We start from the raw sequence: 18,945 nt of genomic DNA, 5'->3' as shown, positions 1-18,945 counted from the left end.
CATGGCGGGGTGGCGGCCCCCCGCTCCCGCAAGGTGAGGGCTGGGGATGTCCCTCGGCCTCGCCGCCGCCGGCCCTGACGAGGCTCCGCCTCAGGCGGGCAGCGAGCCTGCGGGCACGGCCCGACCCCTTTTGCCGCCGGGCGAGGGGCAGGGGGGACCCTGCCGGCCAGAGAGCCTGTTCGCTGGAATCCCCCGTAAAGATGGCTGAGAATGGGAAGGGACTTAATAAACGTGCTTGTTCCACACACCTGTGTGTAAAACCAATTCAGCGCCTGTCAACGTTTTGCCCTGAAAAATGTGCTAGCTCGGTGGGTTGTCCCTGCGGCCTCCTCACTGGCAGTTTATTTCCCGCCAGTTTTTCTGCAGAAAATTACTTGCTGTCCTGAAGGATCTTACAAGCCCTCAGGTGAACACCTCACGTAGGTGTGGTGTTGGCCTGGGAAGCGTCCGCAAGGTGACATGTCTGCCCTCCACCTCCTGTCCCAGATCCACTGCCCGTAAGCGTGAGCCCTTGGCCTGGGCTGCCAGGTAGAGCGGGAGTCTCAGGCACCAACCCATGGACTCCGTCCGTGTTCACAGGTCTCATTTTCCCACAACTCGGTGTAAATCAGCCTTTAACTCGGCAGTCACAGTCACCAAGGTGAAACAGCGCAGCTGCTGTGCCTCCCAGCATGGGATGCGTTTTTAACTGGGACAGCCAGCTCCATGCCACAGCGAGTGATGGCTGGTACCCGCCCCTCTGTCACCCCAACATCTGCTTTACTCCTCTCTGAAGTTTCAGATTCTCCCAATCTTCTTCATACTTGAAAAAAAAAAATATATAAAATATATATAGCTATAACTGTACTCCCTGACATGCTTCATCCCTGGCTTTAACCAGGTACAATCATGACAGGCTCACATTCAAGGTATTTAAAAGGAGTAAAAATTGCAATATGTGAAGAGGCTTTGCCGCGGGCCAGCAAACTAAATAACAAAAGTTCACAGAACAAACTAACCCTGGAAGCGCACAGCCATTCCTCGCTCACCTCAAAGGTGGCAGAGAATACAATTGCAACACGTCCAGACCAGGGTGGATGCAAAATGTCCAGCCACCATGTTGGGACCAGCTGGGACCTGCCATGGGGTGGTCAGACCAGCCTGGGGGCCCGGGTTGGAGCTTTGTCCCAGGCTCTGGGCAGAGGGGCTGCACAGGAGCTCGTGCGGGGCACACCAAGCACTTATGGCCCCTGGTGCCCCGACAGACGGTTGCAGACTCCTCTTACTCTCTCAGTTTTGCTCTGTGGGAAAAGTGTCAGCCTCTGCACTGGGGAAAAGGAGTCCTAGTTTCTAGAACTGGTGCAAAGTCACTTCCTTTCCTTTGTGGTTAAGGTTGGTGACTCAGATACCAAAAAAAAAAGGGCAATATTTGATTCAGAAAACAGAATTTTTTAAAAAAATATAGGTACTGGGAAGTGTTCGTTGGCCCAGGGTTTGCAAAAGGGTAGGATGCATTTTTGTACTTGAGTTCTGTTACATGTTTTTTTACATCTTGCAGGGGAGTGATTTCACTAACCCAAAAGGTCCCTTTAACTCAGGTAAATCAATTTGACAACTCTGAAAGAAATCTAAGCACTGAAAGCGGGAAAAGAAAAAAAGGAGGGAAAAGCATTCTATGGAAAGGACAAGATGAGAAATGAAAGTGCTGAAACAAATTAGTATATTCTCATGGGTTATGCAAACCATCTGGTTTTAAGAGCTAGTAGTAGGAACAAGGAAAAAGGTCATCTGAATTAGCAGAGAACTGCAAAACAACTGAAGGTAAGAAAGGAGCAAATGGCAGGCACAGCAAGAGAACAAGTTGTTCGTCAAAACACAAAATAGCACTGATATTACTGGAAGTCATTGCAGCTTTGCAACGAGTGATTTGCATAGCTCCTGTGAATTTATGATCAAATACTATGTAGATTTTAAAAGGAAATTAAAATTCTCATAGCCACTCCATGCAGAGGATTAGCAAAATAATGACATTTGTTCAAATGTGTGTGAAAAATCAAGAAAGGCATTCACAGAAGACAGGAAGAGAACCTTGACTACACAAGGTTAGTAAAGACAGGAGTACAGTGTCAAGGAAAGAGTAAAGAGTCAATTGGTAGGTGAATTGGGCATTTGGAAAGAACTCAAGCAGCAATCCTCAGGACTGGAAAGTAGAAAGCATTCCCTACCTGGTCGTATTTTAGTTTTATATTAGGCTGCACCTAGCAAAAATAAACAGATATGTCTTAAAGCTCCAGGAACAGACAGATTGAAGTCAGTGGTATTGCATATAATGAATTTTGTTAATGACGTGTAAAAACTGCAAGACTTGAGTCTGTGTGTAAATTAGATGAATAACAGTATCACAGTGTAAATAACATGTTCTGACACATGCAGGTTACTTGCTGGTTCACAGTCATTTTCTCAAGACATTTCTCAGTGCCAAGGTTTTTAATAATTTTGCAATAAATTAAGCATCCATCTTTAGGTCTACCAGCCTTGTGAGGTTGTTTTGATTGTGGGTTTTATTATAAAGTTTTCAATAGGTTTCTGAACTGCGGGAGAAAAAATCCTAAAGGGTATAAGTAATTTGTGAAAATTACTAGAAAGATCAGAAAAAATGACTCCATTTTTGAAGTCAGGGATGTTGTGAGGCTCAAACAAAACTGTAGGATTTGATAGTTTCGAAAAAGGAATAGAAGAGGGTATCAGTTGTTTCTGTAAGGGCATATTTAAATCTTTTTGGTAAGGGAATCTAAACTAGTAACAATACGGAATGGTGGCTGAGAGGGTAGAGTATCAGGTCTCCATTGTCAATGTGTCTGGTGGTGAATGTGAGGCTATATGAAAGAATGACACTGGAAAATGCAGATCCGAACATTTCAGCACAGTGAATAACATACCCAAGTTTAGTATGTCATAGAATCGTAGGATCATAGAATGGTTTGGGTTGGAAGGGACCTTAAAGACCAACTACTCCAACCCCCTGTCATGGCCACAGCTTCTCTGGGCAAGCTGTGCCAGTGCCTTACTCACAGTAAATTTCTTCTTAATATCTTATTTTCTATCTTAATATCTAATCTAAATCTACCCTCTTCTAGTTTAAACCATTATTCCTTGTCCTGTCACTACATGCCCTTGTAAAAAGTAATTAATTGTCCTTAATTGCTGAAGTTGAGTCTTTTTATGATAGCCTTATAGGTGTGAAAAACATGCTAGGCAAAGTGAAAGAAGAGCTGGATAATCTATGATTTTTTATCTATGAAAGATTTGCATCCTTATCCATGGTAACGACAGCTGAAAGGAGTTTTTCAAGGAAATGCTTTTCTGTTTGAAAATGCTGTGTTCTCTAAGGTTTTTCATGAGAAACATACATGTTTTATCCAAAATCCATTAGCAAGGACCAGAAAAAGATCCAGAAAGAGCCAGATATTATTCCAGAAAGGCTGATTGCCCAGTAGCCATGACACATGCATGGCCTGAGATTTTAAATGTTCAAATTTTTCTCTGATTGATTCAAAGACAAGATCTGGCCATTGGACAATAAAGTCAGCCTCTCTCTCTCTCTCTCTCTCTCTGTTTCACTGGGTCATTCAAGATTATAGTAAAAGCAAACAGCCCTGCTAGAAAAGACATTGGTAGGCAGAAGTTCTTCACCATGGAAGAAGCAAGAAGATGAGTATAGGACTTATTTTGTTGATTTAATACTGCTTAGAATAAAATAATAAGAGTAATGAATTAATAAGCTGGGAATTGAGTTAATGATAGAATTTTCAGAGATGCCAGAAGAAAAGGTGCCTAAATTACATGAACCAAAAATTGGGTGGGGATGAAAAAGAAGATAAACACAGGATTCAGTTAAAGTAGAACATTGCCAGAGAATAATTTAGGCATGGAAATACACCAAGAGAAAATACTCTTAATAGTTATATACTTATAAGTAAATAAGTGATATGATTAAAATGTTTATAACAAGATTAAAATACGACATGATAGTTAAAAGCTAAATATTAAGGTCTATAAAACACAAAGGTAGCATCTGAGTTTTACTGTGTACTTTGCTACTGAGGTCATGTGTATAAGCCTTTGCAGATCTGTTTTTTAATTACAAATGGGAATTATATATACAAGCATAGGTACACCTGCATGACTGTAGAAATTATGTATGTATACTTTATTTGTACAGGATAGAACTGCATGTTTCATCTAAGGATCACAGACCTATTTGTCGTTTTAGCCAAGTATAAAGAAGAGCCTGAACAAAAGGTCAGTTCCAGCTATGCTAAATGCAGTCTACCTGCATAGGCAAATACACCATGAAGAAAAACAAACAAAAAGAGCATTAAAATTACCTTCTTCATTTTCTTTCTTCATCTCATCCCCCCCCTTCTCCAAATCATGGCTTCTGAGCATGTTAATTGCAGTTCATTTGTCCTGTTAATGGGTCCAAAATCCACAGGGAACAATATCTATCAGGCAGTTTATCTAAGATTCAGTAACCCAGATATCTTGGCAGAGCTTTAAGATGTATGGGGTTGGGGGGGGGGTAGGGGCGAAAGAGGAGAGAAAGAGATAGAGAGTTTTGTGCTATATCTGTGCCCAGACAAGACAGAAATTAGACTGTTTTATTATTTACATTTTCTGGCTCTAGAGGACATCATCAGTAAAATATTCAAAGCCTGTAGTTGTATATACAGACAGAAAATGAGTCTCTTGGAGGCTCAGCACTGCACATGTAACCTCCACCACGCTTTTCTGAGGGCAGAAAGAGCTGGCTGAGCAGCAGTAATCCTCCTGCACCCTGCTTGTGACCTGAGGACTTCTTTCTGTGAAAAATAAGGCCAGAAAAACCATCTCTAGAGCCATATCTTGGAGTCCCATGGTCACAAGAGGAACAGTACCAGTTACCACTTTGTATATTGCTGCTGTGAGCAGTCATAAACTCTGTTTCAGGAGGCTGATGAGCACTGGACCCTCTTCAGGATGATCTGGCAAAGACACTCTTCAGTGACTGCAGAACTGTTCACACATGCATATTTTGGAATATTTTGATTCTATTTATTCACTATTGTTGATGGAAAGTTTAAAGTGACAACATTTCTTTTTAAATTACAGGGCCAGGGTTATTTCAGCTGTATTGCAGAGGCTGCAATAGGTCTGGGATGAAAAATGATCAAAACAGTTAACAGAAATTTTACACTGCACTTACAACTAGTTTCTTTTACTTATGTATTTTGAAAAAAGTACATGCATAGTTAGGTAGCTCTGTATATTCGACCCTTTCATTAAGAGAAAACACGTGACTTATTCCATGCACGCATTTTTTTAAATACAGAATTAAAGTAGTTAATATTTTAAAGCAGTTAAGAATGAAGGACTTTATCCTGCGATAGTGATAAGCAATATGTCTAGAAAGCCATCCAGTGCCTGCGACACCAAGAGTGTTTAGAGGATGTGAAGCTATAGAAAAGCCGGGATTACGGAGAGCTAAGTCATATAACTCTCTCCATAGCAGTACAAATACTCACTTAAATTTTGGTTTGGTGGTTGTAGCCTACATTCAGGGACTAGACTTATTAAAGGAATAGAAAGTTCCTAATGGGAGAAGTATTTAACTGGTGTAAAAAAGTGTAGCTCCAGGTCATATCAGCAGTGGTTGTGGTCTTTCTCAATTATTGCACATTTCATAGTATAACTAGAAGTACTTGAAAGCATTCTAGCATTCAATAAAGAAATTACTGATTTTCAGTATTAGTTACTTCATATCTACAAAACTAGCAGAGCCTTTGATATTTTAAAACTAATTCACGCTGAATTCAGTTTAGCATGAAAATAACCATTTGCAGGGTCTAGAAGATGTCACATTACTTGATGGAGACTGTGGTAGGATTAATTTTATGTTTGTGTTGTATCTAGGAATAATGTTTTAATGTACAGTTGATTTCAGCAATTTTACAGCTTTTCTTCTTGTTTCCAAAGTCTATTAGAAAATGTCTTTACTCTGGATCATGCTGAAAGTTTTACTCTGGATATTTCTGCATCACTGAGGAACAGGAGTTCAACACGGAGCCAGAAGAAAAAATCCTTGAGAACTGTGCAACTGCATGACTGATAGAGTTTAAAAAAGGGAAATAAAAGTAGGTTGATTTTAGTTATGTCTCGTAAGCTGTGAGCTGGTCTTTTATTCCCTTATGCTGTAACTGAATGATAATGGTTTTTACGTGTTGCTGGAAAAAAGCAGTTGGAAAGGAGCCTAAAATGGAGTGTTCAGGGCCTAAGAGATGAAATGCAGCCAGAGAAAACTACCTGTGAGAATAGCAGATGTGACTTAGATTAACTGAAAACTATACATGTGACTTACCTTAACTGAAGACCTAAACATCCGCGTATACAAGTGCTTAGGGCAGCATGTTTTGAGTTGAATTCCAAGGCTGTAGAAACCCTTGGTGCCAGACCAGCCACTTCAGTGTGCATGGTAGCTGGGGCTTGTGGGGGAAATTTCCATATCCCTTCTGCTGGTTTGCTAGGGATGTTGGAGAGATCAACTTCTGTAAATGTAGGCATATGCAGGTCTGGTTTGAACCCAAATCAGTTTGAGATTCATTTAAAATTCTAACCAACTTGTTCAAATACCACTTACGGTGATACCTACATTAAACAGGGTGCTGATGTTTGATTTAAAATTGGTTGAAGAGAAAGGTGGCGTGAAGCAACTTGCAAGCAACAATGTATGGATGTTCAGAACCTGTGCAGAACAGATCTTCGGTGTCTCAAGATGGGGATACAATAACTGATGAATCCCAATTCTGAGGCCACTTCTGACATCTTTATATCTAGCGTCAGGCTGTGAAGAGGAATTTGGGCTTCACTGGGAGACGGATGGCCTCTACGAGAACAAGCACAGGTCACTGACCTGCACTGGAGTTGGCCCCTTTTAACTGAGAAAGTCTCGATTTCTTGCTAATGCCTGCCAGCATCTTAGATCAACAGAGACTAAACCGTGACTTGCCTATGTTGAAGTCACTGGAGACAGATTTCAAAATCAAAACCACCTGAATTTCTACTGATTTTCATGAGTGTTTAGAGATATCAGCACAGCTGAAAAACTTACCTTCTGAGCATAGCAAGATGGTATATCCAGATTAAACAATTAGACATTACTAAATGATTTCAGCAAATGGGTTCTTGGTCTTCAAAAACCAGGTTGAAACACCTAGGTGTGCAATGAATAATTATATTTGGTTGCCATTGATAAAAATTGTTTTGAAATGCCAATAGGGAACCAAATTTTTAAATTAATTAGGTGCTTTTTTTCAATAGGAGGGAGCTCAGAAACAGGTACAAAATTCTATTTTTATCCATCTTTGCTAATCTGTAAGATTTGATACTTGCTGAATGGATTTTGCAACTAATAACTAATCCCCTGAGATATCCATTCCTCTTGTGCTAAATTAAAGGATGAATGAGATTACCACATTTTGTCATTCTGAAATAATAGGCCTGTAGTTGATTAAAGCTGCTGGGGAGCTCTGGTTACATGTCCCTCACTTTCTGTGTCTGACCTGGGAACCTGAAGTCTAATTCAAGTACTAAGCACCCACAACTGCAGCTGGAGATGGGTGCTTTGAGGTGACAAGTGTTATACAATGTGACATCTCACACCAAGTTCCCAAAATTCAGAGAATTTTTTTAACTTGGTCTCACTGTACATTTGTAAAATGGTGATAAGTAAATCTACAGGGAGTTGGAAAGATACATGACTCACTGTGAAATTCTGGGACTGCAGAATAGTACCATAGTAACGCCATGGTGGAAGTTAACAGGTTTGTCCTCAGAGCTGGGTATGAATAGCATGCAGCAGATTAAGTGTAGAGCTGTATATTGAACAAGTGGAGAAAAAGCACTGAGTATTTGCTGTCATCAACAGCAAGGGTTTTGAATCATCCAGAGAGCAGATACAGACAGCACTGAGTAGGGAACAGTTTGTGTGGAATAAGTAACTTTTCTTAATGTAATTAAAGATATCGTGTCACTCGACACATAATCAAAGGGGAGGTTTAAAACTGCTTCTTTAACACATCTTCATTTTGATACCCCCTGACTTTTGAGTGCCTTAATTTTCAGCTCTAGCGGTGTTCTTACACCATGCTTTCATGTGCTACGTATGAGGGAGGGTCTGGTTTCACAAAGCCCCAAAGTGCAGACTCTTGCATTTTCCAGCTGCTGTGGTGGTGAGAGGAAGTGCAGGACAGCAAACAGTCAAGAAGCTGCTTGTGCTCCTCTCCATTTTTTCTCCAGCATCTCTTTTCCTTTGGCTACTGAAGACATAATATGCTTTTGGGTTAAGCTCATCCTCTTTGTATGTTCTGCCCAGGAAACACTGCTGTTCTGCTTACTGCAATAGACAGAAGCAAACCTGGTGGTGACCTCAAGGCTAGAATATTTGCTATAGCTGGTTTATGACTATAACTTGGAGTATCATTGAGAAATATACTGGGATGAAAACTAGAATTGAACAATATGTTTGATAGCAATGCAGAATGGACCAACAGCCACTGAGCTCAGATCATTTTCACTTCAGTTTTACAGCTTAATGCTTATTGACATGGGTTAATTTGAATAGGAAAAAAAAAAATTAAGTACATAATTTCTAGTGTGAAAAATTATAAAATCTTCCTCAAGGCATTCTGATATCTCAGCATACAAGGCTGCTTGGACCACTGCCTATGATGTGTTTCTTTTAAAGGAAGGTTACTGAGGGTATGCTGTGACCGTAAAACAAAAAACAACAACAAAAAAAAAAGTAGGGAAAGTTCATGGTAATGACAGCTGGGGAAAGGAACATTGCTTGGACTACATTGAAATTACATTATGTGTCTTTGTAAGTACAAGATTATGCTAAGAATAGTCCTAGGTTCTGGTGAAAGTATTAGAAATTGAGTAATAGAAGAGACAGGATGCTCTTTTTCTGTTCTGAATCACTACTTTAAAAAACCTTGCCTTTGCTCCCTGTTGTAGTTCACAGTGTTCCAACAGAGCATCAAAGACCGAACAAAAACAGTTACTTGACTTCTCAAGGGAATATTCCTCCTAGGCTGAACGTGTTCCATGAGCTTTTCTGCTTTGTATAATAGAGCTTCTACTGTATATGACTAAGTGGGTTGAGTCATACAGATATTTATTTTTTTTATGCAATAGCTTTAATAAACGTGAATGCGCTGCTCTTGGTAAAGCCAAGAAGTGACTACCAACTTTGAAAAAGCAGGCCACTATTGCCAAAATCTTACTATTTAAAAAATTGTATCTCCTTATGCCATCCTAATCTACAGCTAACCTCTTTAGCATGAGAACATCAAGAAGAGGTTGGCAGCCCCTCGCCCGTAAAAAATAAAGCAAAGGGAACAGGTGAAAGCAAAGATACCGTGCTGGGGTCCCACCCGCTGACTGAAGGGATGTGGGTGGCTGCGCAATAGCCGTCACAAAGAAGTGGCTTAGCAAGGGCTGGGGAGGCAAGTCAGACTGGGATTGTCAGGGTGAGTGAGTTCCCACACAGCCCTCCTGTGTGCTTCACTGGGGAACTATCTAGCGCCTGGACCTGGCCTAAGCCCCACTGTGATCAAAAGAAATCCACGGACAGGTGTGGAAGTTCCACCTTCTGAAGGGGAATTTCTCCAGGTGATTCATAAGATAGATGAACAGGGTTCCTACTATGAGGTTTATGATGGATATTTAGTCTTCTATCATTAATTCTCCTACATTACCAATGAAAAAAGGAATATCACAGTGAAAAAGTGGCAAAGGTACAAAATTCTACTGGCAAAAATTACATTAAACACAGAAAGAATACTAAGGCAAAAATAAACTTGTAACTGGCATTTTCTTTCATTAGCAGTTGAATGAAATTAGAGGTAAAAGAGCTGTCCTAAACTGGAACTGCAACAGGAAGGTTGAGAGCTAAAGGGACAAAGATGGTCTTCACAACAGATTAATGAAAAAAGAATTCTCCTCTTCCCCCTCCCTATAATTTCACAAAAATAAAACTGTTTCCATATATAATTTTTTCCACAAAGTCAATGTAATTCCAGAGCCAAAAGCATCACACCTGTTCAGATGTGCTAACTGCACAGGAGAGTCTTTCACCAGATAGCACAGAGTGCTTTCTAATATTAGATCACATTGAAACAAGTCTGCTTTTAAGCATTCAATCAATGGATCATGATACACGGATAAATTAAAAACTGCAAGCTAGATTCCCTGATCTATATATGCTGCTCAGGCAGTTTAAGGCTCTATGATCTTAATTGGGAAGATAAGAATTCCCCAGAGGCTGGCTGACCTGTGATGGATGGCCCAGGAGCCAAATATTGCTGTCGATTCCAATGTAGATCAAATCAGGGAATCAGGAAGCTGTAATCAGATCCCTTGATAAGTTCTCTCATTTTCTTGCATCAAACAATTCTTAATTTAATTGCAGATGGACTAGTTTTACATTTCTTCTTTTTCAGTCCTAATTTTTAGAATTCTGACAATAGCAGACACCTCAAAATGTAAAATAATCTGACAAATACTGCAAGTTAGTAACCCCACCTTTAATTTTTTTAATTTAAAAATCAGATTCTTGTGTCATAGATGTAATGTAAGTCTCCATGCAGTATAAGTCTCACATTTTTGCTACTGTCCTTGAGCTTGACTATATAGGCTATTGTGGAATCAAACTGCACATTCCCCTAGCAGCTCCTGTATGGGCAAATTCACCTGCTAAGCCTGGTGTCTGGCTGAGGCACTTGATAGAAACAGCTTTCACTGTAAAACAGGTATTTTACACATAGTGGGTGGACAGCCAGATGAAAACAGCCATCCTGCAGATCAAGAGCAGCGGTCCATGAGAAGGAATCTGGGCACAGAGGATGAGAGAAAGGTAACTATTTTTGTCATGAAGGACGGTCACTTTTAGTAAAAGAACACTTAAAGGACAAGCCTTAAAATTCTTTGTGCGGAACTGAAAAAACACTGAGAGTAAAATCTTTTTCTTTGTATTAAGTAGTGTCCAGTCTTAGAGAACAGTGTAAGAAAGGACACAGCTTTTGCCATTCTGATCAGTAAAATGAGCTCCCTCAGTGAAAGGAGCTTTTCCTTCAGTGGAGCAGTGGGAGATGTTCAGTCACACCGTCACTCAATAGCCTAGAGCAGGAACTAGATTCACTCTTTTTTGTTTGGTTTGGGTTGAGGTTTTTTAAGGATTCTCTTGGATTGGTCTGTTTGGGTTTGTAGCCTCTTATAGATGCTGTATTTTTCCATTAGATGATATTCTGAGAAAATAAAGTTTCAAATATTTGCCTTTTTTTAATAATCACGGCAAGATCTCAGAAAGGTCAGTGCATGAAGCCTACATTTCTTGCTATTAAGCTGGTACTCAGGTACAATTGGAGGCAGTTGTTAAGTCAGGATTGTTACATTAAGAAACAAAAGAAAAAAAAATGTCAAATGGATATTCTTTATTACCATGAAAGTTTAGCACAAACAGTTTAATAATTATCCTTAAAAGGCAGGAAGCATGTGTCATTACACATTGCAAAGAACCCAAGAGGAGGCTGGGCTGGCTCTAGCCTCTATTTTTTGATGCAGGCAAATGGCTGTACAGGATCCACGTACCTTTCCAGCAAGAACTGCTAAATGGTACCTACTTAAAATGTAAGGTTTTACAGCAAAGCATCCATTACTGCAGCATACAAAAAAATTATTAACCCAAGGCAAAGATTATTATTGGAATAGTTAGACAGATAAGGAGCTAATTGAACAGAAGAGGGAAACAGATTAGGCTGAAAAGGAATTACTAGTGATGTTCTGGAATGGCACCTTATTTAATATTTTCATTAATGACAGTACAAAAATAAGCATGAACTAATAAATTTGAAAGTATATTTGAAACTGGGACAAAGTTGACAGCAGTATCAAGCAAAGGTGTAGAATTTTACATAGGAAGAATTTAGTAATGTGAAGAAACGTGAAAGAAGTGTGAAGTCATGTTTTTGAGGAGAAAGTTATTTTGCTGAAAACAAGATGGTCCTCTGGTTAAAAAAAAAACCACACAGGAGAAAAAAGTTGGTAAGAGTCTCTACTTCCTAGAGTCATAAGCAATAAGGAGATAATAGTAACAGATCTCCTACCATGATACTGTTTTAAAAAAATGCTAACAGATATAACAAAGTGAATTTCCATTTCTAAAGTTTCCTCAGTACTAACATATATAATTTCTGCAGCTTTTATAGAACCATGATGTGGAACTGGACAGAGATAAATGACCCACTGTTATTAGAGAAGACTAAGGACACATCTATGCTGAGCAACCTAACCCAGTGAAAAAAATGCCAACGATTGCCGAGTAAATTAAAGCTAAAATTACATAGCATTTTGAAGCCAGGGTCATGCTCAGACAAGCAGCAGTACGGCTACACAGAGCCCAGGACTAGAGTCTTATCTGAAGTAGATTAGGCAAGATTTCTGCCCATCTGCAATGGCTTAATGAAACTGAAGAACTGCTGGCTGGCTGCAGAAAGTTTTGCAGCTGTTCCTGAAATCTGCCCTTGGTCAGCTAATTGTCAAGATGTAAGTGCTAAGCCACGTGCTTCTGTCCGAAATGGGCAGCTCCCACTCTAGGTACTCCTGATGCAGACACAGCAGGACACTGTACAACGGGCTTGGTTCACAAGACATCAAAGCAAATCAGCAAATAATACTACAGGGCAGATGGTGTGTCTCGTGATTTCGCATTGCAGTCATTATCATAAGTATTCTTCAATAAGCATTTATCAAGTGGGGTGAAAGATTTTATGAAAATTGGTCTCGCCGATTTCCTTTTGTGAGTCAGAAGACCCCAAAGCACTTGACAGCAGCAGTACGCATGAGTTTAAATGCAAGGTGAGTTGCAGCTATCATGGGAGTAAACAGCAGGTGCAAAGTGTGCTGCTTTTTCCTTGGCAGGTCTGAAAGTTTGTGTGCTTGAATCCATACCTGAAGACATTTATTTGCTACGGAAGAAACTTGAGAGCTTCTGGGTTTTCTTTAGCTTATAATTTGAAGCTGTGATAGATGGAAGACTGCTGGACTTTGTTTCCCAGCCAGACAACAAAGCAAATTAATATTGTCATCAAAAAGGGACCAAGACCCTACAAATAAAATTAAAACAGAAGATTACTGCAAATAATTCAAAGCTATGGCTTTCTTCAGTAATAATTATACTGAATATATATGCATGAAGGGGAGAGCTATAGACATGCCGCTTACAGGTACAACTGTGACTCAGAAATTTATTTACGAAGCAGTTGTACATTAAGTGACTGCCAGTGCAAGTTGCTCAAAAGCATATCTTATAATGGTGTTACCTTGCTCATATTTCAAGCAAATTTATTAATCAAAGCCAAGTTCAACTTCTTGAAAAAGCGAAACAGATCTCAAAGGGTCTGTTTTAAAATTTTGGGAAGTTCTCAGATATACAGTTAGGATACTGCAGTTGGCTGAGTTATTATTCCACTGAATATTCTGTAACAAAACCCGAAGACTAACCCCTCTCCCCAAATAGAACTTTAACAGCACTTTCAATTATTAAAATGAAACAAGTCTGTTTTACAGGTTTCCAAAAGATAACTCAGCTTACGAAACATACTATTTCATAGAATCATGGAATGGTTTGGGTTGGAAGGGACAGTAAAGATCACCTAGTTCCCACCCCCCTGCCACAGGCAGGGACACCTGCCACCAGCCCAGGTTGCCCCAAGCCCCGTCCAGCCTGGCCTTGAGCACTGCCAGGGATGGGGCACCCACAGCTTCCCTGGGCAGCCTGGGCCAGTGTCTCACCAACCTCACAGTTAAGAACTTACTCCTAATATCTAATCTAAATCTACCTTCTTTCAGTTTAAAACCATTCCCCTTTGTTCTATCACTACAGGCCCTACTAAATTTCTATTTCTTTATCTTCAAAACAGAATGAAAATGTTAGGATTTAGCATTTTGGCAACCTTAGTTTGCAATGAAAACAGCAAATAAAACCTGGGACTCATGATATTTTTGTGAAATTTGTTACAAAGACCCAAAAAGAAAGCACTGACAGACCTTGGCTCAAGGAACCCTAAGAACATAATTATCTGTGTTGCAGAAAGCCAACATTTTTTCATCTGTCAAAGCAGTTCAGTAAAGCTGGACTAGAAATTGAGCTGAAATCTATATACCAGCTGCAAAACTAACTCAAAATGATTTCAACATGCTTGAGAACCACTTGAGTACCAGACACCAGGAGGACAAAGGTTTATCTTTAAATTTTCTTACCCTTCCTAGCAACACCACCTCTGAGTTCTTCTGAAGAAATCTGCAGATTTCTGATGTTGGTATTACCTTAATTTCTTTCAGGCTCAGGGATATTACATCTGCAACAAGTATTCCATGAAAAGTGAAAACTGAAAAAGCAATATTATACACAGAGGGAAAACGTGGCAGTAAATTTGGATTCTTTTCTAATTAATAACATCAGCAAATACTGAAAGACTGAGAAGCAGGAAAAAGAAACTGTCATTTACATATTCATTAAGTAATTTGTATAACCAGAAGATTTAAAAGGTCATTACTGGAACACCTGCCTGTTAACAGATGTAGAAGAATGAAGGCCAAACAACACAATTTTTATAAAGATGTCGATAAACAGTTGGCAGACTTACAGAAACCTGCTGTGGCAGCATTAGTCTTTTTGGTCAGGCTGCTGTTGTGGGTAAGGTAAATCTGGAATTCACAAATCCATACACATACTGACTTCCCTGTTGCAAAGCCTGACAGTTGTATTTAAAGAATTTGATTGCTTTTAAATATAAACATTCAAGCTAAATAAGCTTTTATCCAGTGGGGAAGATTTATACACTAAGGTCAAGTATGTTTGCTGTAAAGCAGGATGAAGGTAGTGCATTGCGCTTAACAGAGCAGATAATGGGAAAAAATCTCACAATCTCTTACCACAGAATGAAAACCAGCACAGTAGATGCCTGTTTAGATAGATAGGGGTACAGCACTGTGCAGAAATCTTCATCGAGAACAAAGAGTCTGAGCTAATTTCACTCATTTGTTAGTTTCCATTTCAGTGCCACTCAGTAACACTGCCGACCTCAATAAGCCATTTGCACAAGCACATAGTGAGAGTCACATCACCTCATTGTAGACAACTGTTACATGTCCAGGTCTTAGCTGGTCACCATATGCTACCTTTAGTCTGTGGCTGAATAATTTTCTGGGGATTCCTGTTAGATCTCCTAAAACAGACAAAAATATGTCATTATGAACGGTACAGGTTTTGGCTGGGATAGTTCATTTTCTCCATGGTAGCTAGCACGGGGCCATGTTTTGGATTAGTGCTGGAAAACGTTGATAATTTGGGGATGCTTTAGCTAGTGCTGAGCAGTGCTTACACAGCGTCACGGCCCCCTCTGCTCCTCACCCCTCCCCACCAGCGAGGAGGCTACGGGGGGGGCACAGCCAGGACAGCTGACCCCGACTGACCCAAGGGACATTCCATACCATTATATACCATAGGATGTCACACTTAGTATATAACCTAGGGGGAAGGGGGGCGGTGGTGGAGGGCTGCTGCCTGGGGACGGGCTGGGCAGTGGTGAGCAATTGTTTGCATTTGCATCAGCTGTTTTTTCTGGAGTTTTATTTTCCTCTCTGAAATTTTTTCCTCTTTTTCCTTATAATTTTTAAATATTTTTTTTTTTCATTATTAAACTTTTTATCTCAACCGGCAAATTTACTTTTACCCTTACACTTTTTCCCTGCCCCATGAAGGGGTGGGGTTTGTGAGTTGAGCCTTATGGCCGCTTCTCAGGACGCCACTGAATGGGACACCCCTATCCCTTGGTGTATCAATCAACCACTGCTCCCAGGGTGGCATCATCCCACCACTTATTTCATCCCACCACTCAAACTTTTAATAAAAATATTAAATAGCATTGGCAACAGTATCTACCCTGAGGAATGCCGCTAGTAACTGGCTTTCAATGCGACTGTGTAGCATCATTATTCTTCAAGCCTGATGGCCCAGTCAGTTTCCCACCCACCTTCTAAGCCCACCTCTCTCCAGTTGGGCTATAAGGACACTGTATAAGCCTGTCTCTTTGCCAAGGACAAGAAAGATGACATTCTCTGCTCTCTCTTCTTCCACAAAAGGGAGGGAAATCAGGTTGGTTAGGTAGTTTGCCCTGGGTAAAGTTGTGATAGCTATTCTCAATCTCCATGTTGTTCTTCACGTGTCTCAAAATGAAATAAATTTCCAAAGCGTATTCCTAAAGGTTATGCAGTCTTTCTAGGGACTGAGATCACATGCCACTTCAAAGTGTATCAGATACAACTATTATTTTATAGAAACGAAGATACTGATTTTACATACCCCCTGCCCCTAAGGTGTTTTTATACAGAATAACCCCTTCACATCCGTTTGAAAAAATCTTTACTATTACATTATTTCTATACACACTTTTATACATTTTATCTGCTTTAAATATATACAAATAAAAGAAAATAAACTTTAGCTATAAGTTTAAAATATAATCTTTCTTTTAAAACCGGTATGTCTTCCTGTAATTTTCATGACAAAAGCTTCCACGTGGTCAAGGTTTCAAAAATTCATCCAAAATTTTCAAAGATGATTCATACAGGATTCTGAAATGGCATAAAACAACGCAAAACAGGATTAGATATGCTAAATCAATCATTTACTATTTGATTCTCAGAGTACAGCTACCACATGATTTCTTTGATCCGTTATTCCATATTAGTTTAAATATGCCTTTACAAATTAGTTTTGAAATAGCCATTTTTTTCTTTCAACTTTTCCATTTTTCTGCTAATCATCTCTAGCTAGAGCATAATCTACAGCAAGCCAGTTTAAATTACTATGTCAATTCAAGCACATTTTCTAATATTTCATCACCTGTTTAAAGAAGCCACTTTTCTTCACAGCATTTTTACTCTTTTTTTCAAAAAAATAGTCAAATCCTTTACCAAGAATTCATACAAAGGTCAGTTTTCATTCTTTCACTTTCTTCAGTCTTCATAATTTGTCTCCTTACCTGTGGCAATTTTTTAACAAGCCCGAGCTTTCTAACTTATCCTTATTAAGCAGCTGCCTTCTTCAGCTGCAGGTATGCCCATCTCAGTCCCTTTGTGACTCTCTTTTGTCTCACATTACTCCCTAAACAATCTCCAGGGTCAGCCCTGAAATTTCCATTTGGCAGGCCCTTTTCATTCTCTTGCACTCCCTGACATAGTCACTCACCCAGCCTTCCTAGTTGCATTCTCATGCAACAACTTCTAACACTGCTCTAAAATATCCTCAGAAGACAAAAATGGACACTTTGGTCTTCTGTCAAAACATTATTTCACTGTTAACCGCTATAAACTTTATCCTTCATGTAACTTCAGTAACAGATTCTGTCACCTGTATTTCTCAAGCATTTTTTTCCTCCATATTTTTATTATTATAGTCCTAGACTGATGGCCCCAAGGAGGCAGGGTTAGACAGCCATTAATGACGCTAAGTTTGGGCATTCATCATGAGTCACCCAGACCTGAAATACAAGAGGCAACGCTGCATTTTCACAGCAGTGCATTGAACATTAGGGCTCCCTGAATTCAGACTGCCATGGCTGCGTCACATGCTCCTCTTTATAGAGCTACATCCTTTAAGCCATGATGGAACCCAAAATAAGCTAGTATTATAATATACTATAAAATTAGTCTAATTAGGTAAGCACTGTGGTTTTAGACACAATGCTACTTTTTATAAATTTTATTTTGTTACAATTTATGGCTAATAAACCAATAGATCTGCAATGCTGGACCAGGTACCTGCCACACACAACAAACCGTCATTCAGAACAACTGCATGCCTCCCCAAACAGGCAAATTTAAGTCAGTTTTACCAGGTACCTTTCTAGTGAATTTCTAGACAGGTGGCAGACAAGTCATACACAAAGTTAGATCACAAAACAATTCAAGAATCATTATTTACAGAGGCAATGAGAGTGTAATAAAGAGTTTGGGAAGCTAGATGATTATACTAATGAAATATCTTCCCGCACAGCTATCAGCTAAATCTGAATTCTAATACTCATGAATCAGAATACTAATCGAATACAAAATATTAAGTAAAAGGTATTATTCTATAGCACATTTGGTTTTATAGAGCATGCAACATTTTTCTCTAGCCTCCAAATCACTACATTGACAGCTTTATTCGCATTTTTTGTCTAGACATAAATATTTGCATTTTATAAACTAATGTGTGTGCCATTACACTTGAGGAAATTCTCTCTACATACAACATGTTGTCCAGAATTTTTAAGTGCACTGAACAGCATTTTAAAAATAATAGACCCACAGGGCCATCTTAAAGTGCTAACTCAGCTGAAGAGGGAAGACTAAATTACGATGAAAAGCTTTGCTTCTGAATTAGTGCAATAATTCCTTGTTTAAGGGCAGCACTTTAATTACTACACCAGACAGCATTTATATTTTTTTCTTTCTTTGCTAATATGTAATAGTTTACTTCTAAGTCTAAATTTAAGATGCTGGCACAGAATGCCAAGCCTCTTGGGAAATTAAAGAATGCCACTATTTCCTGGTATACCTGGGTGTTAAATAAATTAATCCATCACGGAGTTGTTATAAGATAATGCATTCAGAAGCAAAAAGTAATAATACTATTAAGTATGAGTTAAAAAAACAGTAATCTATTTTAGCAAGCATCAGTGCAGCACTGTATTATAAGGTTGTGCTCAAAGTAATGATCAAAGATCTAGCTTGCAGCATAGCATAACTAAAATTTCAGTGTTTGGCAAGTAGAATAGGATGATAAAATAGTCCACAAACAGCAGGGTACATTTTATACTG

The 18,945-nt window shown here is 39.4% G+C and overlaps 1 protein-coding gene across 2 annotated transcripts in view; it reads right to left on the bottom strand.

Annotated features, from left to right (window-relative positions):
- Nucleotides 1–16,484: 16,484 nt before the first annotated feature.
- Nucleotides 16,485–18,945, bottom strand: part of NCAPG2 (non-SMC condensin II complex subunit G2) — a 48,535-nt gene continuing 46,074 nt past the window's right edge. For both annotated transcript variants that reach the window (XM_055804927.1, XM_055804926.1), the window contains exon 28: nucleotides 16,485–16,713. In XM_055804927.1, the coding sequence (XP_055660902.1) occupies nucleotides 16,662–16,713 (52 nt within the window). In that variant the 3' untranslated portion in view covers nucleotides 16,485–16,661. The remainder of the gene's footprint in view (nucleotides 16,714–18,945) is intronic.

The sequence above is a fragment of the Falco peregrinus genome, chromosome 5, assembly GCF_023634155.1.
Source record: "Falco peregrinus isolate bFalPer1 chromosome 5, bFalPer1.pri, whole genome shotgun sequence".
In the NCBI taxonomy this organism is placed as follows: Eukaryota; Metazoa; Chordata; class Aves; order Falconiformes; family Falconidae; genus Falco; species Falco peregrinus.
This window is presented reverse-complemented; position numbering and strand designations above follow the sequence as displayed.